Source organism: Bufo gargarizans, chromosome 4 (assembly GCF_014858855.1).
Source record: "Bufo gargarizans isolate SCDJY-AF-19 chromosome 4, ASM1485885v1, whole genome shotgun sequence".
Taxonomy (NCBI): Eukaryota; Metazoa; Chordata; class Amphibia; order Anura; family Bufonidae; genus Bufo; species Bufo gargarizans.
In genome coordinates, this window is record NC_058083.1 from 232,535,283 (window position 1) to 232,561,098 (window position 25,816).

Sequence of the window (25,816 nt, forward strand, 5' to 3'; positions counted from 1 at the left end):
GAATATGGGACTTGATAAAACTGTGTTTTGGACTTGAGCAGTTACAAGTTTATAATAATCTACTGTAATCTGGAACATGGTCAGACACTACCTACAAGAGTTTCTTCAGGACCTAGGAGCTGTCCAGAATGATCAGTGGCTACACAAACTAGACCTTGTGTAATAACATAAAGTACCTGCAGGTGGGAGGTCCAGCATACTACAGAGTCGTTTAACCCTTTGATAATAAATCTTTTCCCTATACATTATATTACCTACTGTTTATGTGCTTGCATGAATAATAGGTTTGTTTGTCTTGTGAAAAAACGTCAACAGTCCGTATATTTGAGGAACTCTATTTTGTCTCAGTTGCTTTTTTATGTGCATGGCAGGTATTTGACATTTTTTATTTGGTTGATTGTTTCCTTTTTTCCATATTACATGAAATTTGCAACATTGCTCTCATTTAGTAGAGGGCCAATACTTGTATATTGCAACTTTTACATTCGGTTACCAAAAAGTAATCAGACAATTAGCATTAGATGCCATTTATTCCTGTACTGTAAACGGTTTTCTGAGATTTTTATAGTTGTGACCTGCCCTCTGGTGGGGGTCCGGGACACCTGGAAACCCAATCGATCATCTTTTCTTGTGAGCGCCACAGTTTTCTTACAGCTCACAAAGCACAGCAGTCTACATTGTATAGCGGCTATGCTTTGTATCGTGCTCAGCCCCATTCAGCTCCCAGCTCAGCTCCCAGGTCACGTGGCCTTCTCAAACAGGTGCTTTAAGGGTTCTGAACCCTTAAAGGGGTTTTACAGCTTTTTATTGCTCACCCCCCTTTCTCCCTTCTCCCTTTTGGATTTGTGGAGGGAAACATACTTATCTGCTATGCAACACTCAGTTCATAGTCCTTCGGTCTACTACAGCATTAGTTGTGCTTCGGTCCCTGCCTCTAAACTTCCGTCCTGAATGGGGGTCACTTGTGCTGCTGCAGCCAATGACTGGCTACAGTGGTGATCAGTCCCCCATGTGGCACATGACTGTGATGTGTTGCTTGTGGGACATGTCATCGCTGCCACCAGTCATTGGCTGCAGTTGTACACATAATCCACAGTTTTGCTGGGACTGGTAAATAACTGTAGTTTAAAGGCGCTGCAGATGAGTGATGGGAAGTATGCTTGCCTTCACAGGTCTGGAGGGATAGGGGAACAAAACTGTAAAAAAGGACAAATCCCTGTAATTTCTCCATATTGCATATGGAGACGTTTAATCTCTTTGTAATGTGTACAATAGATGGAAGATGTGTAGAAATTCACTCTGTAAGAATTATTTTGTTAGTGACCAATATGAGCAGGTCAAGAAAGAGCAGTCCAGCTAAAAACCACTCAGGAGTGCCCATGCATACAGTCAAGACAATACATTATACAAATGCATGAACTTTGAGTGCAAAAATAAAGGAGATACAGTGGGATGCGAACGTTTGGGCAACCTTGTTAATCGTCATGATTTTCCTGTATAAATCAGTTGGTTGTTACGATAAAAAATGTCAGTTAAATATATCATATAGGAGATACACACAGTGATATTTGAGCAGTGAAATGAAGTTTATTGGATTTACAGAAAGTGTGCTATAGTTGTTTAAACAAAATTAGGCAGGTGAATAAATTTGGGCACCACAAATAGAAATGAAATCAATATTTAGTAGATCCTCCTTTTGCAGAAATTACAGCCTCTAAACGCTTCCTGTAGGTTCCAATGAGAGTCTGGATACTGGTTGAAGGTATTTTGGACCATTCCTCTTTACAAAACATCTTTAGTTCATTCAGGTTTGATGGCTTCCGAGCATGGACAGCTCTTTAAGTCACACCACAGATTTTCAATTATAGTCAGGTCTGGGACTTAGATGGCCATTCCAGAATGTTGTACTTGTTCCTCTGATATATGCCTTAGTGGCTTTTGAGCAGTGTTTAGGGTCGTTGTCTTGTTGAAAGACCCAGCCCCGGCGCAGCTTCAGCTTTGTCACTGATTCCTGGACATTGGTCTCCAGAATCTGCTGATACTGAGTGGAATCCATGTGTCCCTCAACTTTGACAAGATTCCCAGTCCCTGCACTGGCCACACAGCCCCTCAGCATGATGGGACCACCACCATATTTTACTGTAGGTAGCAGGTGATTTTCTTGGAATGCTGTTATTTTTCCTCCATGCATAACTCCCCTTGTTATGGCCAAATAACTCAATTTTAGTTTCATCAGTCCACCGCACCTTATTCCAAAATGAAGCTGGCTTGTCCAAATGTGCTTTAGCCCACCTCAAGTGGCACTTTTTGTGCTGTGGGCGGAGAAAAGGCTTCCTCTGCATCACTCTCGTATACAGCATCTCCTTGTGTAAAGTGCGCCGAATGGTTGAATGATGCACAGTGACTCCATCTGCAGCAAGATGATGTTGTAGGTCTTTGGTGCTGGTCTGTGGGTGACTCTGACTGCTCTCACCATTCGTCGCTTCTGTCTATCCGAGATTTTCCTTGGTCTGCCACTTCGAGCCTTCACTTTGAACTGAGCCTGTGGTCTTCCATTTCCTCAATATGTTCCTAACTGTGGGAACAGACAGCTGAAATCTCTGAGACAGCTTTCTGTATCCTTCCCCTACACCATGATGGTGAACAATCTTTGTCTTCAGGTCATTTGAGAGTCATTTTGAGACCCCCATGTTGCTACTCTTCAGAGAAAATTAAAAGAGGAGGGAAACTTACAATTGACCCCCTTAAATACTCTCTCATAATTGGATTCACCTGTGTATGTAGGTCAGGGGTCACTGAGCTTACCAAGCCAATTTGAGTTCCAATTATTAGTTCTAAAGGTTTTGGAATCAATAAAATGACAACAGTGCCCAAATGTATGCACCTGCCTAATTTTGTTTAAACAATTATAGCACACTTTCTGTAAATCCAATAAACTTAATTTCACTTCTCAAATATCACTGTGTGTCTCCTATACAGGTCCTTCTAAAAAAAATTAGTTCATTATTTTCTGTAATGTACTGATAAACATTAGACTTTCATATATTTTAGATTCATTACACACCAACTGAAGTAGTTCAAGCCTTGTATTGTTTTAATATTGATGATTTTGGCATACAGCTCATGAAAATCCAAATTTCTTATCTAAAAAATTAGCATATTTCATCCGACCAATAAAAGAAAAGTGTTTTTAATACAAAAAAAGTCAACCTTCAAATAATTATGTTCAGTTATGCACTCAATACTTGGTCCGGAATCCTTTTGCAGAAATGACTGCTTCAATGCGGCGTTGCATGGAGGCAATCAGCCTGTGGCACTGCTGAGGTGTTATGGAGGCCCAGGATGCTTCGATGGCGGCCTTAAGCTCATCCAGAGTGTTGGGTCTTGCATCTCTCAACTTTCTCTTCCCAATATCCCACAGATTCTCTATGGGGTTCAGGTCAGGAGAGTTGGCAGGCCAATTGAGCACAGTAATACCATGGTCAGTAAACCATTTACCAGTGGTTTTGGCACTGTGAGCAGGTGCCAGGTCGTGCTGAAAAATGAAATCTTCATCTCCATAAAGCTTTTCAGCAGATGGAAGCATGAAGTGCTCCAAAATCTCCTGATAGCTAGCTGCATTGACCCTGCCCTTGATAAAACACAGTGGACCAACACCAGCAGCTGACATGGCACCCCAGACCATCACTGACTGTGGGTACTTGACACTGGACTTCAGGCATTTTGGCATTTCCCTCTCCCCAGTCTTCCTCCAGACTCTGGCACCTTGATTTCCAAATGACATGCAACAGTCCAGTGCTGCTTCTCTGTAGCCCAGGTCAGGCGCTTCTGCCGCTGTTTCTGGTTCAAAAGTGGCTTGACCTGAAGAATGTGGCACCTGTAGCTCTGGATGTTTCTACTCCAGACTCAGTCCACTGCTTCCGCAGGTCCCCCAAGGTCTGGAATCGGTCCTTCTCCACAATCTTCCTCAGGGTCCGGTTACCTCTTCTCGTTGTGCAGCGTTTTCTGCAACACTTTTTCCCTCCCACAGACTTCCCACTGAGGTGCCTTGATACAGCACTCTGGGAACAGCCTATTCGTTCAGAAATTTCTTTGTGTCTTACCCTTTTGCTTGAGGGTGTCAATGATGGCCTTCTGGACAGCAGTCAGGTCGGCAGTCTTACCCATGATTGCGGTTTTGAGTAATGAACCAGGCTGGGAGTTTTTAAAAGCCTCAGGAATCTTTTGCAGGTGTTTAGAGTTAATTAGTTGTTTCAGATGATTAGGTTAATAGCTCGTTTAGAGAACCTTTTCATGATATGCTAATTTTTTGAGATAGGAATTTTGGGTTTTCATGAGCTGTATGCCAAAATCATCACTATTAAAACAATAAAAGGCTTGAACTACTTCAGTTGGTGTGTAATGAATCTAAAATATATGAAAGTCTAATGTTTATCAGTACATTACAGAAAATAATGAACTTTATCACAATATGCAATTTTTTTTAGAAGGACCTGTATGATAGATTTAACTGACATTTTTTATCGTAGCAACCAAACGATTTATACAGGCTAATCATGACTATTAACAAGGTTGCCCAAACTTTCGCATCCCACTGTAAAAGCAGACAAAAAAATCTTAAATCAGTCCTATCTGCAGGCAGCATGTTATAGAGCAGGAGGAGCTGAGCAGATTGATATAGAGTTTATAGGAAAATATTCAGTAAAGCTTTTCCTGAACTAAAAGTTACTTGAAGTTAAACTCTGTTTCAGTGCTAATCAATATAATAATGTCCCCAATACACGGTTATTAAAAGTTTTTTTTTTTTTACTGTTTGCTTAAAGAAAATTACCTTTTATAGGCCTCCCTGTCATTTCCCCTGGTTTCGACCTGTAGTCTCTTGTCAAGCTACGGTTGAGCGTGCGCCGTTCCTCCCTCTCTTGCGGTACTGCGTATCTGCACAGCGATGAGAATGTGCAGAGATAAGTGCATTCACTTTCATCTGGACAGGGAACACTCTCTGCCCCTGGGAACGCCCAACTCCTCCGGGAAACGCCTGTTTATGCGTGGGGTTATTGTTGGCTCCGTCCATTTCAACCCAAGACGGCCCAAATTTGCCAAAACTGTTTCTGAAAACCAGGGACAGTCCCTGGAAATTTGCAGATGCACACATGAATGCACCTGACCACCCAAATTATGAGAATTGTAGTTTCAGGATCCTGTTTCTGGTTATGTGGGCAGGCACTACAGCCATGACATTCTAAAATTGAATAGGATTGCAGCAAGAGCCATCGGGGTGAAGAAAAAGGTTCAGGGGATTCACTGGGATGTGAAATAGATCAGGTTAGGGCTGATATTGTACAGTCAGCATACAGTTGTATTTTTGAAAAATAGATTAGGTAACCGGAATACCCCTTTAAGACCGCCCCTGAGTGCAGCTATGTGACTGACAGCTGTATCTGCATCCACATTTAAGACCCACGTATACATCAGTGTATTGGGAGCGGCTTTCTTCCCTCTCCCTGTTAAATACAAGTTTGGATTATTTGTGACAGCCGCGTTATTCATTCATTACATGTGGTGTCACAGTGCTTCATTGCGGTCATCATGTCACCATGCGGCTCATCTCATTTTCATTTGAGAATAAACTTACATTAGTGATATTTTTCCACTAATCGAGCACACACATGGCATTTCTTTCTGTAAATAGAATAGCTGGAGATTGGTTTCATTTGGTTTTGGAGGATTTTACAGGAAAACGGGAGATTGAGCAGCATGTATAGAGGTCTTTGCTGTTTCTGGCTGGATTATGCTTAGCCGGCCTTGTTTTGCATCAGGTTTGGTCGCGTGACGCAGCTAGGATTAAGCACTCGTCTTTTGGTTGCAAGTGAATTTGTACGGCATATGCCCTAGAACATCTGGTCTACCCTGGAGACTTCCTTTTATGCTTTGTAGGCACACGTCCTATTCTCTTCAGTGTACACTTGTCTCATGACTAAGGCATATTCAATGAAGATGAGCATCCAAGGCTGTTTTGAGTTCGTAATACCATGTCTAATAAAACGCATCATCTGCCCGGGAAGGTGAATTACTGCTGCTTCATCTCAGTATATAAAATGCCAATCTCTTGGTACTGAATAATGCATGAGATCTATTAAACTGATTAATGTGCTGCTGCTCCCACAGTGCTCCTGAATAACGGGTGAAATATCCTGATGAATCTCAATATAGATTCATTCACTTGGTGTATTCTTAATATTTTAATATTTTTCAAAAAAAAAAAAAGACACCTTTAACCACCTCAGGACCGCCGTACGCAGGATTGCGTCCTGCCGGCGGTCCTGCTCTTCTGGGTGGACGCATATACGCGTCCTCCCGCGAGAGCCGAGATTTCCTGTGAACGCGCGCACACAGGCGCGCGCGCTCACAGGAACGGAAGGTAAGCGAGTGGATCTCCAGCCTGCCAGCGGCGATCGCTCGCTGGCAGGCTGGAGATCCGAATTTTTTAACCCCTAACAGGTATATTAGACGCTGTTTTCATAACAGCGTCTAATATACCACCTACCGGGTCCTCTGGTGGTCCCTTTTGTTAGGATCGACCACCAGAGGACTCAGGTAGGTCAGTACAGTCCCACCAAACACCACACTACACCCCCCCCCCCGTCACTTATTAACCCCTTATAAACCCCTGATCACCCCCTGTCATTGATCACCGCCCTGTCATTGATCACCCCCCTGTCAGGCTCCGTTCAGACGTCCGTATGATTTTTACGGATCCACGGATACATGGATCGGATCCGCAAAAAGCATACGGACGTCTGAATGGAGCCTTACAGGCGGGTGATCACCCATATACACTCCCTGATCACCCCCTGTCATTGATAACCCCCCTGTAAGGCTCCATTCAGACGTCCGCATGTGTTTTGTGGATCCGATCCATGTATCCATGGATCCGTAAAAAATCATGCGGATGTCTGAATGGAGCCTTACAGGGGGGGTGATCAGTGACAGGGGGGTGATCACCCTGATCACCCCCTGTCATTGATAACCCCCCTGTAAGGCTCCATTCAGACGTCCGCATGTGTTTTGCGGATCCGATCCATGGATCCGTAAAAATTATACGGACGTCTGAATGGAGCCTTACAGGGGGGTGATCAATGACAGGGGGGTGATCAGGGAGTCTATATGGGTGATCACCCCCCTGTCATTGATCACCCCCCTGTCATTGATCACCCCCCTGTCATTGATCACCCCCCTGTCATTGATCACCCCCCTGTCATTGATCACCCCCCTGTCATTGATCACCCCCTGTCATTGATCACTCCCCCTGTAAGGCTCCATTCAGACATTTTTTTTGGCACAAGTTAGCGGAAATTTTTTGTTTGTTTTTTCTTACAAAGTCTCATATTCTACTAACTTGTGTCAAAAAATAAAATCTCACATGGACGCACCATACTCACGGAATCCAAATGCGTAAACATTTTTAGACATTTATATTCCAGACTTCTTCTCACGCTTTAGGGCCCCTAAAACGCCAGGGCAGTATAAATACCCCACATGTGACCCCATTTCGGAAAGAAGACACCCCAAGGTATTCCGTGAGGGGCATATTGAGTCCATGAAAGATTGAAATTTTTGTCCTAAGTTAGCGGAAAGTGAGACTTTGTGAGAAAAAAACAAAAAAAAAATCTATCCGCTAACTTATGCAAAAAAAATAAAAATTCTAGGAACTCGCCATGCCCCTCATTGAATACCTTGGGGTGTCTTCTTTCCAAAGTGGGGTCACATGTGGGGTATTTATACTGCCCTGGCTTTTTAGGGGCCCGAAAGTGTGAGAAGAAGTCTGGGATCCAAATGTCTAAAAATGCCCTCCTAAAAGGAATTTGGGCCCCTTTGCGCATCTAGGCTGCAAAAAAGTGTCACACATGTGGTATCGCCGTACTCAGGAGAAGTTGGGGAATGTGTTTTGGGGTGTCATTTTACATATACCCATGCTGGGTGAGAAAAATATCTTGGTCAAATGCCAACTTTGTATAAAAAAATGGGAAAAGTTGTCTTTTGCCAAGATATTTCTCTCACCCAGCATGGGTATATGTAAAATGACCCCCCAAAACACATTGCCCAACTTCTGAGTACGGCGATACCACATGTGTGACACTTTTTTGCAGCCAAGGTGGGCAAAGGGGCACATATTCCAAAGAGCACCTTTCGGATTTCGCAGGCCATTTTTTACACATTTTGATTGCAAGGTACTTCTTACACATTTGGGCCCCTAAATTGCCAGGGCAGTATAACTATGCCACAAGTGACCCCATTTTGGAAAGAAGACACCCCAAGGTATTCCGTGAGGGGCACGGCGAGTTCCTAGAATTTTTTATTTTTTGTCACAAGTTAGCGGAAAATAATGATTTTTCTTTTTTTTTTTCTTTTCCTTACAAAGTCTCATATTCCACTAACTTGCGACAAAAAATAAAAAATTCTAGGAACTCGCCATGCCCCTCACGGAATACCTTGGGGTGTCTTCTTTCCAAAATGGGGTCACTTGTGGCGTAGTTATACTGCCCTGGCAATTTAGGGGCCCAAATGTGTGAGAAGTACCTTGCAATCAAAATGTGTAAAAAATGGCCTGCAAAATCTGAAAGGTGCACTTTGGAATATGCGCCCCTTTGCCCACCTTGGCAGCAAAAAAGTGTGACACATCTGGTATCGCCGTACTCAGGAGAAGTTGGGGAATGTGTTTTGGGGTGCCATTTTACATATACCCATGCTGGATGAGAGAAATATCTTGGCAAAAGACAACTTTTCCCATTTTTTTATACAAAGTTGGCATTTGACCAAGATATTTTTCTCACCCAGCATGGGTATATGTAAAATGACACCCCAAAACACATTCCCCAACTTCTCCTGAGTACGGCGATACCAGATGTGTCGCACTTTTTTGCTGCCAAGGTGGGCAAAGGGGCACATATTCCAAAGTGCACCTTTTGGATTTCACCGGTCATTTTTTACACATTTTGATTGCAAAGTTCTTCTCGCACATTTGGGCCCCTAAATTGCCAGGGCAGTATAACTACCCCACAAGTGACCCCATTTTGGAAAGAAGACACCCCAAGGTATTCTGTGAGGGGCATGGTGAGTTCCTAGAATTTTTTATTTTTTGTCGCAAGTTAGTGGAATATGAGACTTTGTAAGAAAAAATAAAAAAAATAAAATCATCATCATTTTCCGCTAACTTGTGACAAAAAATAAAAAGTTCTATGAACTCACTATGCCCATCAGCGAATACCTTAGGGTGTCTACTTCCCGAAATGGGGTCATTTGTGGGGGTTTTCTACTGTTTGGGCATTGTAGAACCTCAGGAATCATGACAGGTGCTCAGAAAGTCAGAGCTGTTTCAAAAAGCGGAAATTCACATTTTTGTACCATAGTTTGTAAATGCTATAACTTTTACCCAAACCATTTTTTTTTTTGCCCAAACATTTTTTTTTTATCAAAGACATGTAGAACAATAAATTTGGTGAAAAATTTATATATGGATGTCGTTTTTTTTTTGCAAAATTTTACAGCTGAAAGTGAAAAATGTCATTTTTTTGCAAAAAAATCGTTACATTTTGATTAATAACAAAAAAAGTAAAAATGTCAGCAGCAATAAAATACCACCAAATGAAAGCTCCATTAGTGAGAAGAAAAGGAGGTAAAATTCATTTGGGTGGTAAGTTGCATGACCGAGCGATAAACGGTGAAAGGAGTGCAGTGCCGAAGTGCTCTGGTCATGAAGGGGGTTTCACCTAGCGGGGCTGAAGTGGTTAAAAATAAATACATAAAAATGTGTATGTATGTATGTATGTATGTATGTATGTGTATATATATATATATATATATATATATATATATATATATATATATATATATATATATATTTATTGTTATTACGGATAGCACACAGGCTTGCTTACCGCATCTTTGCAGCCCCATTGAGGTGAATGGGTCTGCATCTGATTGACAAAAAATGCAGATCGTATGTGGACCAAAACCACTCTTGTGTGCATGAGCCCGTAAGGGGGCCAGTCACTATGGAGGTCACTGTTAGTGGTGCCAGGCAATGTGGAGCTCAGTTATGGGAGAAAGTTAAAAATAAAATAAAGGAGATTCCTGGATACAGGCGGTGCTGGGCTCCTTCACAGGGGGGGCATAGCTGGGCTCCAGAAGGGTTAGTACAGCCCCTTGGGCTCCTTACCAGGCTTAATTTTATATATATATATATATATATATATATCTATCTATCTATATCTCCACACAGATATGGGACAAGTATATTGCGGACATGCTAGCGGCGATCTAGCAGTTCATATCTGCATCTCTATAGGGTAAAAAGAGGTGACAGAATCCCTTTAACACGCTGCAGGTTTTGCTGCAGACATTTCTGCAACTGAAAATCAGTCCTAGTCATCGGAATAGGGTTAGCAGAAATCCATGTGCTTGCTGCCAAAACAACCTCATTCAGATGAAAATAAATTTGGCTAAGATTATACAAAAATCTCATGTGGATCCAGAGATCCCCATTCATTGCTCCAACTGTTCTGCTCAATTTAATTAAATTGCTCCGTTTAGGGCCGCCCTGTGTCCTGTCTCCAGGTGTGGCCTTTCTGCTGCAGCTGGTAACAGTTAAATGATGGAACTGAGCATGTGCCTCTGTCTCCGTGAGCAGGGCAGAGAAATCTGCAAAAGAGCAACCAGCAGGTGGCGCTATGCAGATTTAAATTATATATATATATATATATATATATATATATATATATATATATACATATACATATATATACATATATATATATATATACATATATATATATACATACACACACACACACACATATACACTCTCCAGCTGCTGGATTGAAAACTGAAGAATTATTTTTCGTTGGACAACCGCTATAATACCTTTCAAAAAGTGATGACCATTGTTGCCTTTGTGTAGAAATAATCTAAAATATTTTTTTGTAGGTTGTTCTTCCAAAAGAGGAAAATTGGTACTTTTGATGAGTATTTTAAGATCATTCAGTCTTAAATTAATTTCTTCATCGTAAAAATGTCTTTCAGATATTCCAGAGATTCCAGAGAGCATCTCCTTTTGTAAAGCACTCCAAGTGGCTGATTTCAGTGGAAACCCACTCACGAGGTAAGAGCAGAGGGTAGCATAAGTGTAGGTACTTGTTGTTTTTTTTTTTCTCTCATTATTTCAGTAAAATTGAGCTGGGCATTCTCCGGTCATAGTTGTAAAGTGTACCTGACCTTTTGAATCTGTGGTAGAAATTGTCATAGGTTTCAGCTGTGTGGAATTTTTTTCTTCCTTTTTAAAGGGGTATTCCAGTTGTGACAAGTAATCACAAATTCACAGAATGGAGGATAACTATTAGATTGGGGGAGGTCTTATGCCCTCTACGCTAAATTAACAGAGGGGCAGGTCAGGTATGCACACTGCCACTCTATTTGTCTCTATGGAAATTCTGCAGAAAGCGGAGTACAGCGCTCTATTTCTGGAACTCCCATATAGGTGAATGGGCAGTGTGCATGCCTCTTCTACCACTTTGTACAGGGCCCCCTTTCTTGTGATTGGCAGGGGTCCTAGCAGTAGAACCACCATTCATCTAATAGTTATTCCCTATCCTGTGGAGGTATCATTTTAAAACCTCTAAGGCTCCATTCACACATCCGCATCCGTTTCCAGAGTGCGCCCCCGATCTTCCAGTCCGCAGCTCCGGAAAAAAAATAGAACGTCTCCTATTCTTGTCCGCAATTGCGGACAAGAATAGGCATTTCTGTGGTGGGGGTGTCGGCCGGGTGTATTGCATATCTGCAATACACTACGGACGTGTGAATGGACCCTAACAATGCACCTAGGCAAGATGCTGTGTATCCTTGAAGAATTTGTGGATATGTACCAAGAATGATTGTCATAGCCATAGAGATTGTTTGTTTGTTTTTGTTTTGTTTTTCTAGGTGCTTTTGGGCACTTGGTGATAAATAATATACATGATGTTCTTTCCAATCTAGGCTACCGGAAAGTTTCTCAGACTTGGAGAGCCTCACATGCCTTTCCATTAATGATATATCACTACAGACACTCCCGGAAAACATTGGAAAGTAAGTCATTCTCCTGTTTTGTAACTGAAGAAGATGAGCTGGCAAGCACAACTAATGGAAATGTTGAGATTGGTTTCCAACCGGCTTGTAACAAATATATTTTTCTCATGAGAGGGACATGAATGTTTATGTGGTGGGACTGATATGTCGAAATGTAAGGCTCTATAATGGACAGCTATAGTCTGTCTCTCCTACTTAAAATAGTTTGCCAAATCGGAGTGTCGTCTTTGCTCTTGGCAACCTGTTGTAGACTGACTTTTTTTCAGATTAGCCTATGTATAGTCTGATGTTCAGTTTGTATCTTGTCCTCTCTGGCATCTGATGGAGGAAATGGGACAGATGGAATATACAGCAGATTACGTCTTAATTTGAGTGCTTATGAAACTGATATTGGATTCAGTCCTGAATATTTGATTTCTGGATATGGTGGAATCGGATAGCTGTCCTTTTTATCCTAATGATTATCCACCCGATCCACCGATCCTGTTGTCTGTGGGCCCATAGCTCTAGTGTTTTGGTCTGGTCAATTTGTACTTAAATGTAATAGGTTTATTATCAAGTTGAGATTAGGCGTACTTTTACTGAGCTACATGAGTATTGCTAGCTATGAATATCGCCTGAACCCACCAACTATCTAATGGAGGGACTAAAGGATCTTTATTCATGTGGGAAAAGAGCAGTTGCTGGAGCTGCTTTTTGAGAGTATGACCACACTGAACGACCATGCTGCACTCAAAATATGGCTGCCTGGAGTCAAGAACTACGCGGCCATATGAGCCCAACTTTCTGTAATTTGAGCCACTTTCAACTTTCAGTGATTCTGTCTGAAGTAACAGGAAATTCAAAAGCGAAGGAGAAAAATTTTGATTGTGGCGGAACAAAACATGAAATTGCAAACATTGGCTGATAAAAAAATTCTGCATGAAATTTAACACTAGTATTATGCCATCCAAACTGCCACTGTTCGATGGTAAATCTAGGATAGCTCTGCAACAAAGTCATTTGCCACTACATATGGTCATATCTCAGGACTCTCATAGAGAGGCACACAGCTGGGGGACATGAGCAACATGTGGCTTCCAAGCCACTAGTTGGTGACCAATGCTCTAGGACATTTGTCTCGAAAGGGGAGAAAGCCTGTCAGGACTCATCTCCCTTGTCGTCTGCCCCCATGTTAGGAGGTTCCTATACACATTAGATGGTTGACCAAACCCACTGAAATCGATGGGTTTTGTTTTGACATTTTATCTAATGCGTATGGTCATTTTAAAGGGAGTCTTTCACCAAATATGACCATTACAGACCACTCAGATCAGGTTCTCCATTACTTTCCCCAGATTACTATGGTACCTTTCATATTGCATTCCATCGCCACTTTGCTTCAAAAAACACTTATACAATATGGTAATTAGGTTCTGAAGGTGCCCAGGGGTGGCTTTCATGCGGCAGGTGCCCAGGCCCCTCTGCGCTTTGCTTGCCAAACTCCTCCTCTTTCACCCCTCCGGCCCGCCCTTGTTTATTCTGATTACCTCCTCCTCTTTGTCTGAAATCCCGCGTCCTCGCCGCTCCACACATTCCCGGCGCGTGCGCACTGCATTGCCCATTATGGTTAGAGCAACAGGGACTTTCAATGCACATGCGCCAGCCTGTGCAACACGATCCAGACTGTGTTCTGGGGAGGAGGAGGTAATCAGATTAAATAAGGGCGGGCCAGAGGGGTGAAAGAGAAGGAGTTTTGTAAGCAAAGCGCCGAGGGGCACCGGCCGCATGAACGCCGCCCTGGGCACCTTCAGAAAAGGAAAGGAGAAACGGTGATGTGAACTAGGCCTAAGGCTACTTTCACACTCTCGTTCGGTGCGGATCTGTCTTGTATCTGCACAGAAGGATCCTCACCGATAATTCAAACGCTTGTATCCGTTCATAACAGAACCATTTGCATTATTCATTAAAAAAGTCTAAGTTAAAACTGATCCGTCTTGACTTACAATGTAAGTCAATGGGGACGGTTCCGTTTTTCACTGACACAATATGGTGCAATTGAGAACGGATCCGCCTCCCATTGACTTACATTGAAAGTCAGGACGGATCCGTTTGGCTCCGCATCATCAGACGGGACACGAAAATGCTTCAAGCTGCGTTTTAGTGACCGTCTAAAAAACGCAACGGAGACCAAACGCAGCCAAACTGATGTATTCTGAATGGATCCTATTCCATTAAGAATGCATTGGGGCTGAACGGATCCGTTATGGGCCGATTGTAAGAGCCCTGAAACGGATCTCACAGGCGGACCCAGAAACGCCAGTGTGAAAGTAGCTGCAGTTTTTGTCCAGCCACCTCTCTGCATGTTTGCCGTGCTGCAGTCGGACCTTATAGTGAATGAGGCCGGAGCTGACTTCTGCCAGCACGGTGGACTTGTGGTAGCACGGACCCGGCAGGCTGTTTCCCCGCCGGAACAGTCTGCTGGAAGAGGCTAGCGCCTGTGTGAAAGTAGCCTAACAGACAGACTGAAACATTGTAACAGACCGTAGTTGTACTCATTTCAGCCACTGAAGATACTGTTATACATTATTTTACATTATTACTTCCATTTAAAACTGTTTTGCAAAAATTGTGAGATTTATATTCCTGATGTTTTGGAAGAGAGTCGGGTTAGCAATATAACATTGAACATAACAGCACTCTCAAGGCACTAAATGCAAAATCTGTATATAAACTAATTCCACATTTGATATAATGGAGGCATCTAAATTTAGGAGAGCATGTCATATACTGTGTTGCTACAATTGTTACCTCTGGTTTTTTTTTTTTTTTTTGCCTTTGTAGTATATACAGTGCATTGAAAAAGTATTCATGCTCCTTGAATTTTCCCAAATTTTTTTCATGTTACACCAACAAACTTGTTTTTGGGGATTTTATGTGATTGACCATCACAAAGTAGCCTGGTAAGCCTCCTTACCAGGCTGATTTTATATATCGTTTCTTACACTCAATAAAACCACTCAGATATGGGACAGGTATATCAGGGCTCCAGATGGCAACCAAAATGGTCGCCAATGCGACTTAGAATTTACAAATGGCGACAATACTTTTTAGTCTTGTTGCCATTTGCAACTAGACCCGCCGCCGCAGCTCTGCAGTTGAATACAGCGGCAGGCACAGGAGCTGATAGTTCCCTGCCCCGCTGCCGATGTTCTTCTCAGCAGTGCAGTGGAGGAGGAGTCTCTCCCTCCCCCCTGTGCTGCTGCCTCCGCCAATGAGAGGAGACGGGAGGAGGAGGGGAGGGGCTGTGGCCAATGTGCCACCAATGAAGAAAACCGACCTGTAATACAAATACAGGAGGCGGGTGCCAGAATCAAATAGCCGGCACCCGACCTTTGTGACAGGGAGCTGCGATCAGCAGCAGTTGAGTTAACCCTTCAGGTGCGGTACCTGAGGGGTTAACTGCCGCTGATCGCAGCTCCCGGTCACAAAGGTCGGGTGCCGCCTCCTGTATTTGTATAAGAAACATTGGCACAGTGCGGCCCCCCAACACCCCAGTATAAGAAACATTGGTGGCTCAGTGGGAACTGCCAATGAGGGTTAATAAAAAATAAAAATAAATCTCACCACCTCCAGTTGATCGCGTAGCTGCCGGTCTCCTGTTCTTTCTTCAGGACCTATGGTGACGTCACTGAGCTCATCACATGGTCCATTAACATGGTGATGGATCATGTGATGAGCACAGTGATGTCACCACAGGTCCTTTGACAGGTCCTGAAGAAAGAACAGGAGACTATCAATTGGAGGAGGTGAGTTTAAATATTTTTTTATTTTTTAACCCTCGTTGGCACTGCCCACTTTGCCACCAATGTTTATTATATTGGGGTGGGGCGCACTGCGCCACCAATGTTTATTATACTGGGGTGTTGGGGGCGCGCACAGCGCCACCAATGTTTATTATATTGGGGGGCTCACTGCGCCACCAATGTTTATTATACTGGGGTGTATATAATGTTTATTATATTGACCTTCTACTATGCATTCTGTATTAAAGAATGCTATTATTTTCCCTTGTAACCATGTTATAAGGGAAAATAATACAGTGAATAGACTTTCATCCTAGCAACCATTCGTGAAAATCGCACCGCATCCGCACTTGCTTGCAATTTTCACGCAGCCCCATTAACTTCTATGGGGCCTGTGTTGCGTGAAAAACGCACAACATAGAGCATGCTGCGATTTTCACGCAACGCACAAGTGATGTGTGAAAATCACCGCTCATGTGCACAGCCCCATAGAAGTGAATGGGTCCGGATTTAGTGCGGGTGCCTTCCGGTATTTTGAATGCCAGATCTGGCACTAATACTTTCCTATGGGGAAAAATGCTGGATCCGGCATTCAGGCAAATCTTCTGGGGTTTTTTTCGCCGGAGATAAAACCGTAGCATGCTGCGTTTTTATCTTTTTTGCCTGATCAGTCAAAATGACTGAACTGAAGTCATCCTGATGCATCCTGAACGGATTGCTCTCCTATTCAGAATGCATGGGGATATGCCTGATCAGTTCTTCTCTGGTATAGAGCCCCTAGGACGGAACTCTATGCCAGAAAAGAAAAACGCTAGTGTGAAAGTAGCCTAAAATATTACGTTTAAATCCCCCCTTTCCCAATTTTACATATACAATATATAAACAATAAATAAACATATTACATAGCGCTGTCCAAACTATTAAATTATTAAAAAATATCTCCTATGCGGTGAGCATTCGCAATTTTTTTAGTCACCTTGTCACCCCAAAAAATAGGATAGGACTGTTCTATCATGGGTCAAATGTTTCATAAAATGCGAAATGCATGCGGCTTAATTTTATTTTATTTTTTTTGTGCGGTATTGAGTATCGCAATACTTTTTTATGGTGACAATACTTTTTTAATTGGCGTAGCGTTGTCACAATACAAAATTTTGATTCTGTTTCGATTTGGCGACTAAAAATTTGATTTGGCTCCTAAATTTTTCAGTTCAGGAGCCATGCGCTACTAGGTATTTTTTTTATTTTTTTTGTCTGGAGCACTGTATATTGCGGATATGCTAGCCATGCATGTCCGCATCTCCTATAGGGTAAAAAGAGGTGACGGAATCCCTTTAAGTAGAGTAGGCTCCCATCTGTACGGAGGTCACCTTGCCATGGTGGTTGGACACAGACAGACATTTTATTGTCAAAATATATTTGCTAAGAACCTTTATCATATCAAATGTGGTATTAGTTGATATGTATAATTGCATTTAGTGCATTTTACCTTGAGTGCTGTTATGTTCTTTATACTGTATTAATCTCTTTAATTATGGCCATGTACATCTGCATATTGATCATATTGTGCAGGATGTGTTTAGCATTTTTGTAAAAGGATTTCACACCTTTTGGCTAGCTAGAAGATGTCAGTACTGTGCTGGGACTTCAGCTGGCTTAGCTTTTCATTCAGTTGTCAGGCTGTGTGTTTGATGAGAACTTTAGGCTTTCTGTTATTGCTTTTAGCAGTTTTATTCTGCAGTCAATTTTATATCCATGGCTGTCTTGGGGAAAATGTGTCCAGAATGAAACTGAAAAGATAAATGTGAATTGTGAATACAAGGACAGCGTCTTTGATCCCGCCTGAGACCAGATGTAAATACCAAAATGAGTGAAGTGTGACACAAATCCCTCTATTAGTATAGGAAGCGGCCGGGAGACAGTGCAATTTGTCTGCCTGGTAAGGACACAGAAAAGTGTTGTTAGGGCGGGGGACATGAGATGGCACAGATCCAAGGATTAAAAACTACACTTTACTTTTTATAGGCTTTAATAAAGGGAACCTGTCACCGGGATTTGATGTATAGAGCTGAGGACATGGGTTGCTAGATGGCCGCTAGCACATCCGCAATACCCAATCCCCATAGCTCTGTGTGCTTTTATTGTGGAAAAAAACCTGATTTGATCCATATGTAAATTACCCTAATATGTGTCCTGTACGTGAGATGAGTCCAGCGTGATGGAGCGCAGCACCGCCCCGCATCTTCAGTCACCTCCTTGCTCCCCAATGTCTGACAGCCAGAGCGTCGTTACTTTATAAGAAGTAACAACTATGTGCCTCTGCGTGCTGTAAATGTCACGTGTCTTCAGAAGGAGCGTCACTGTCACACAGTGGCATCATGCCACACTTACTGTACCTACACATGACCAACTAATGAAGTGTCACTTACACTTGTAAATTTATAATCTAGTGCCTTCCTTATGTAATTTACCCCATGTAGTCATCTGGGTGGTCTTCTTCAGGAATGGTCACAATATATAATTGCACCCATTGTGTTATTGATGTGCCCAAGAAGAGTCTGACGTCGGCAGATTCTCTCCTAAAATCTTTTGCTTGTTGAGTTAGGGTACTTTTCACACTTGAGGCAGAGGATTCCGGCACGCAGTTCAGTCACCGGAACTGCCTGCCAGATCCATCAAAACGCATGCCAACTGATGGCATTTGTCAGACGGATCAGGATCCTGATCCGTATGACAAGTGCATTGAAATGTCATCCAGAAAAAAAACTGATCCAGCATTTATTTTTTGCGGTCTGAACATGCGCAGACCGCAATGCCGGATCAGTTTGTCGGCATTAATGCATGTCAATGGGAAAAAATGCCAGATCCGGCAATTGTTCCGGAATTTTGGGTGGAGATAAAACTGTAGCATACAGACTGAACTGAAGACATCCTGATGCATCCTGAACAGATTGCTCTCCATTCAGAATGCTGAAGGATAAAACTGATCAGTTCTTTTCCAGTATTCAGCCCCTAGGACGGAACTCAGTGCCGGAAAAGAATAACGCTGGTGTGAAAGTAGCCTTAACAGGAAAGAAACGCAACCCAAAATTTAAGATTTTTTTTTTTTTTCCCCTTCACTGCCTGCTGGGAAGAGGTTAATAAATGGATAATCAGTTGTCAGCATCTTCAGCTCACTCCAGCAGTATACTATCTGCTAGTCCAGTGGTAACATAGTAATATAGTTTATAAGGCTGAAAAAAGAGATCTGTCCATCCAGTTCAGCCTGTTATCCTGCAAGTAGCTATAGAATTAGGATAACCGGATGTGATGAGCCTAGGTAAAGATGCCCACTATAGAGCATTGCACTTATCAATGTGTCAGCACAGTACACATTATACATGCACACATGCATTTACACGCACACACACCTTTAATGAAAACTTGCATTTCTGGATCTTACTACCAGTGACATCATAAAAGGTCATCAAGCTGCAGTTAGTCAGTGCTTCGGGATCTTCAGCGTGGAGAGGGCAGTGTTGGTCATAGTGCTCTCCATGACCACCCAGCTCCTGTCTTCTGCCAGATCATTAGGGAAGTAGTCTGGGAGGTCTGAAAACGCTGGACCAGCCTGATTGTGGGCTATAAGAGTCTGGGAGGTCTGAAAACGCTGGACCAGCCTGATTGTGGGCTATAAGAGTCTGGGAGGTCTGAAAATGCTGGACCAGCCTGATTGTGGGCTATAAGAGTCTGGGAGGTCTGAAAATGCTGGACCAGCCTGATTGTGGGCTATAAGATGCAGGCACTTTTTAGCAAGATTTTTGTTCTTGCTAGAAGTCTGTCTTATATTTAGAAAAAAATAATATATGGTGCATAGCTTATTCATATATAGGCTGGTAAAAGGTTATGCCATGATTGATGTAAAAAAATGAAAATCAGAGATAATCTAGTAAATGACGATATTTGTATCAAAGCTAGAACCAGTCCTGTACCTCATATGGATCCAGAGCTCCCCCCATCCATTGCTCCTTTTGCTCTGCTAGATTTATTTCAAGCTGGCAGCTCAGGGGTTTGTCCTTTCTCAGGGTGGCGTGTCCTTTTTTACTGCAGCTCTTTCCCTATCATGGCACTCGGGTACATCCTTTCTGTTGTAGCTCTCTCCCTGCAATTGTCACATCTTCTAACAGTAGAGGCATCTTGTGGCAGTTGCAGGATGCAACTGAGCATGTCCGACCTTCCTAGTTGGGTGGTCGTGCGTGTTTTGTTGAAGTAAAGAGACCATCTCACAACTGTAACACTTTTGCAGCAGAAAGTAGATTAGAAAGTAACACAATTTTTTCATGCTGAACTATATTTAAATACCAGTAAATGCTGTCACAGCCCCTTTAGGGTCCATTTACATGTCCGTACTGTATTGCGGATCCGCAATACACCAGGCCAGCACCCCTATAGAAATGCCTATTGTCCGCTATTGCGGACAAGAATAGTACATGTTCTATTTTTTTCGGAAGCTGCGGACCGGAAGATCGGTGCTGTGTGCATCTCTTCCGGCCCTATTGAAAATGAATGGGTCCGGATCCATTCCGCAACGTTGCGGAACGGTTCCGGACCCATTCTAAGGACGTGTGAATGGACCCTTAATGTGTGGTTCATTTTATTTTTATTTTTTTATGGTATTGTCCCTTTAAAAGAGAATCGGTTACATTTTCAAGGCCTTTGCAATATAGTTAACCAATGTATAGCTCATCCAGCTTCCAAACACGGACTAGAGATAAAAGAAATACCAGTTAGCAGCATGCCTGAGGCTCTGTCTACGTTAAATGCCTTTGTATGCAGCCTGCATGGGATGTGTTTGTTTGGCTCAGTGCTGTTGGCATATTTGCATATACTGCATTGATATCTGTATGATACAAGCTTTTGTCTTGCATGCGCATTTTTGTTACTCATAGTATTTACTCCTTGTCCTAAAATGTGAGGTTAGACCAGATTAATGCAGATTATACCTTTGGGATAATGTCTGCCTCTTTTGTGCTCCATTTAGTCATAAATAAAGCCCTGTAAAATCAGCGTGTTACTATGGTGACGTTGACAAAAGCTTAGCACATGAAATAAAGGGAACGCTTACTGACATCTGATGGTTAGTATGCTGTAGTTGGCAATTTAAAAAATATACAATTTGTATTCTATTATATTTTTTTTTTCAGCTGTATTATATTGCATTCACCTTTGGGTGGAAAAGAAAAAGTGGGAGTTGTCCGATTTGCCGCAGTCGGAAACTGCATGTTGGTTCTGGAAATGTGTGCAAGAGATAAAAGAACCTTTGTTTTCCATGCCAGCGATATAACAAATGCCGTGACGGTATTCAAAATATTTTTATTACATACTTGGCCTGAGCACACGGGACATTTCTCCAAAACAAGTTAGAAAGAAATACACTACTCACAAAAAGTTAGGGATATTTGGTTTCCGGGGGCATTTATGGAAAACGTAAGAAGTTCATGTTGCAGTAGTATCATATCATATATGAAAGTAGGGCATTTAGGTAGACACATGCAGTGACTATTTCCTCACCTCAAACAATTTATTGAAACAAAAGCCAACACCAGTGGTGGGTATACCTCACAAAAATGTCAATATCTCAATAACTTGTCATGTTGCCTTGAGCATCAATTACAGCTTGACAACGACGTTTCATGCTGTTCACAAGTCGAATTATTGTCTGCTGAGGCATGGCACCCCACTCTTCTTGAAGGGAGGCCCTCAGGTCATTAAAGGGGTTGTCCAAGTTATATTTATTGATGATCTATCCTCAGGATAGGTCATCAATATCAGATCGGCGGGAGTCCGACACCCGGCACCCCCTCCGTTCAGCTGTTTGAAGAGAAGGCGTGCGCGGTGTCAGCGCTGCCTCCTCTTCACTGTTTACCTTCTAGCCGTTGCATCCGCAGTGGTGAGCAGGTGTAATTACACCCAAGCCTTCCTATTGAAATGAATGGGATGGCTTGGGTGTAATTACACCTGCTCACCACTGCAGATGCAACGGCTAGAAGGTAAACAGTGAAGAGGAGGCAGCGCTGACACCGCGCTCGCCTTCTCTTCAAACAGCTGATCTGATATTGATGACCTATCCTGAGGATAGGTCATCAATAAATATAACTTGGACAACCCCTTTAAGGTTCTGGAATACGGAGTTACAAGCCTCTACATGGCGACTCAGCTGAACCTATAGTAATTTAATGGGATGCAGGTCTGGAAAAAGTGCAGGCCACACCATTTGAGGTACCCCAATCTCCAGCAGCTGTTACCTAATGATGCGACCTCGATGAGCTGGCGCATTTTCGTCCATGAAGATGAAATTAGGCCTGTGTTGTTCATGCAGAGGGACAATGACTGGATTAATGATTATTCAAGTAGTTTGAGCTTGCTTCTGTACCATTAACAAAGTGGAGGTTCAGTTTTGTATTGACTAGACACAGCTGCCTACACAAACACCACCACCAAAGGCTTGTCTGGTGAGAACAGTGGCACTGGCTGATGCTAGCACTCTCCTTAACGTCTCAAACATTGTTGGCGGCCATCATTTCTGCTCAGCGTGAATCAAATTTCAACAGTGAACAGCACTGAGTCCCACTGGTCCCTCGTCCAGCGTAGATGCTCCCTGGCCAATGCAAGACGATGACTCCTGTGGTCAGGTATCCTTGCAGGTTGTCTACCACGCAGACCATGCTGATGTAAATGGTTTCAAATGGTCTGAGGTGACACTTGGGTGCCTCTCACCTGCCTTAACCACTTAAGGACCACAGGTTTATACCCCACTAGTGACCAGGCCCTTTTTTACAAATCGGCACTTCACAACTTTAATGGTTTATTGCTCGGTCATGCAACTTGGCACCCAAATGAAATTTGCCTCCTTTTCTTCTCACAAATACAGCTTTCTTTTGGTGGTATTTTGATTGCTGCTGATATTTTTCGTTTTTCTGATATTAATCAAAAAAGACCGCAATTTTCTCAGTGTATTTTTAACTTTTTTTGGTAAAATTGTTCAAATATAATTACATTTCTATAAAAGTTTGTGTCAATTTATTGTGCTACATGTCTTTGATAAAAAATAAAAAAAATCCAATAAGTGTATATTTATTGGTTTGCGTAAAGGTTACAAACTATGGTACAAAAATTTGAATTTCCGCATTTTGAAGCAGCTCTGACTTTCTGAGCACCTGTCATGTTTCTTGGTGCTAAAATGCCAGGATAGTATAAATGCCCCCCAAATGACCCCATTTTAGAAAGACACCCCAAAGTATTCGCGGAGGGGCATGGTGAGTTCATGTATGATTTTTAATTTTTTTTCACAAGTTAGCGGAAAATGACACTTTCTGAGGAAAGAAAATAATAGACTCACTATGCCCCTCAGTGAATACCTTGGGGTGTCTACTTTCCGAAATGGGGTCATTTGTGGGGTGTATTTACTGTTTTGGCATTTTGGGCGGGGCTAAATTGTGAGCAACCCTGTAAAGCCTAAAGGTACTCGTTGGACTTTCGGCCCCTTTACGCACCTAGGCTGCAAAAAAGTGTCACACATGTGGTATCGCCGTACTCAGGAGAAGTAGGGCAATGTGTTTTGGGGTTTATTTTTACATATACCCATGCTGGGTGAGAGAAATATCTCTGTAAATTGACAACTTTGTATAATTTTTTTTTTAAAAGAGATATTTCTCACACACAGTATGGGTATATGTAAAAATACACCCTAAAACACATTGCCCTACTTCTGAGTACGGCGATACCACATGTGTGACACTTTTTTTGCAGCCTAGGTGCACAAAGGGGCCCAAATGCCAATGAGTACCTTTAGGATTTCACACGGCATTTTTACGCATTTGGATTCCGTGAGGGGTATGGTGAGTTCATGTAAGATTTTATTTTTTGTCACAAGTTAGTGGAATATGAGACTTTGTAAAAAAAAAAAAAAAAAAAACATTTCCGCTAACTTGTGCCCCAAAAAAAAATCTTCTATGAATTCGCCATGCCCCTCAAAAGTGATCTTTATAGCGCCGCAGCGATATTACGGTGTTTTTGCAGTGATCAGAAAAAAAAACATTTCTGTCACTGCGGTGGGGCGGACTGAACGCAAGTGTGGGCACAAGATCAGGCCTGGTCAGGCGAACACGTTTTTTTGTAGAGCCTAAGGTGACCCTAATGTACTGATATAGATCTACCTAACAAGTTGCTAACTAACTTGTGGTGATAAGGGACCCTTACAGGGCGGTGATCAGGGAGTCTATATGGGGTGATCAGGGGTTAAGAAGTGACCCGGGGGGGGGGGGGGGGGGGGGTAGTTGTGTGTGTGGTGCTTGGTGCTACTTACTGAGCTGCCTGTGTCCTCTGGTGGTCGATCCAAGCAAAAGGGATCACCAGAGGAGCAGGTAGCAGGTATATCAGACGCTATTTACAAAATAGCGTCTGATATACCTATTTGATTGGTTCTTTTAAAAATCTACAGCCTGCCAGCCAATGGTCAGCACTGGCAGGCTGTAGTTAAACTTGAATACTGCTCAATCCTGTGAACGTGTGCTCCTGTGAGCGCACGTTCACAGGAAATCTCGGGTCTCATGAGATGACGCCAATAGGTGTCACTGAGACCTGAGAGCGCTGTGGTCCGGACGCCTATCGGTGTTACCGTGACGGCAAGTGGTTAAATGTGCCTGGAGTTGTGTGGCATTCATCATCCAGTTCTGCAGGGCATGGTTCACAATGAAGTGGTCATCAGTGTGGCATGTGGCCAAAGGATGTTCACTTCTATGCTTTTCTGTTACACTCAGTCTCTCGCTCTCTGTTGCAACCTGCTGATCACACTCTGTGACACTCTAAGCTCAGTGGCCACTTTCTTCTGAGAACATCCTGCTTGAAGCTTTGCAATGGCAAGGTACTGCTGGTCAATTGTTAGGCGTCGTCTTGGTCTCATGATGTGAAAATGTGAACAGCACGATGAGGAGGACTGTTTTAATACAAATTCTAATTGAATAAACCAGGCAATCTATTGGGCGATTCATGGATCACCTTTTTGTGAATTTTGCTGTTAAGCTCCTTGTTAGAGAACAGCAAGTTGTGCAAAAGGTGCTGAAACATTAAACAGCTGGACATGTAAAGTTTAGAGGAGGGCATCTGAAAACGTGTGAGTGCATTTTACGTACTGAAATTTCAAACACAAGCCAAATATTCCTAACTTTTATGAGTAGTCTAATTGGAACAGCACCCCTTAAAGAGAATGTGTCCCCTGTATTTCTTTTACTAACTAAGACCATATGGTAGAACAGATTTTACTTTTTCAGATTTTATTTTATGAATGTAGCTTGTTTATGCTGTCTCTTGTACTTTATTTTGAAGATGACATCTTATCTGAGCTGCTATTAACAGCATTACCGGGATATTTATCAAAACTGGGGTAAAGTAGAACTGGCTCAGTTGCCCATAGCAGACAATCAGGTTCCATCTTTCAATTTCCAAATGAGCACTGAAAAATGGAAGGTTGAATCTGATTGGTTGCATTCAGTTTTGATAAATCTCCACCTTAGTGCTTTACAGCAGCCACATGAACCATTGGCACAATAGACTGGAGATATTTACTGACGTCGGTCGAAGAGTTTTCTAGACATGATCTGTGACTTGTGCAGAGGTCATTGTGTAGAGAGGGAGAGTATATAAGCTGGGGCCATGACCTTTCATTATAAGCCATGTATAACCTAGTGGCCATTGTGGGGAAAAATGCAGGAGTTTAGGATTTACTTTTTTATATAGCTAATGACCCGAGAAATTGAAAGGAACATCACCAAAAATTAACCAGATTTTGAGTGAAACGATAGGTAATTTTCTAATGGCACATTCTGTTTAACATGGAGTTCCAGCATGTGGACAAGTGTTGTATCCTGGCT

The 25,816-nt window shown here is 42.5% G+C and overlaps 1 protein-coding gene across 1 annotated transcript in view; it reads left to right on the forward strand.

Moving 5' to 3' along the window:
- Nucleotides 1-25,816, forward strand: part of LRRC1 (leucine rich repeat containing 1) — a 185,284-nt gene that overhangs the window by 81,236 nt on the left and 78,232 nt on the right. Inside the window, exons 3-4 of the mRNA XM_044290858.1 lie at nt 11,080-11,158; nt 12,034-12,123. Coding sequence (XP_044146793.1) covers nt 11,080-11,158; nt 12,034-12,123 — 169 coding nt within the window. The remainder of the gene's footprint in view (nt 1-11,079; nt 11,159-12,033; nt 12,124-25,816) is intronic.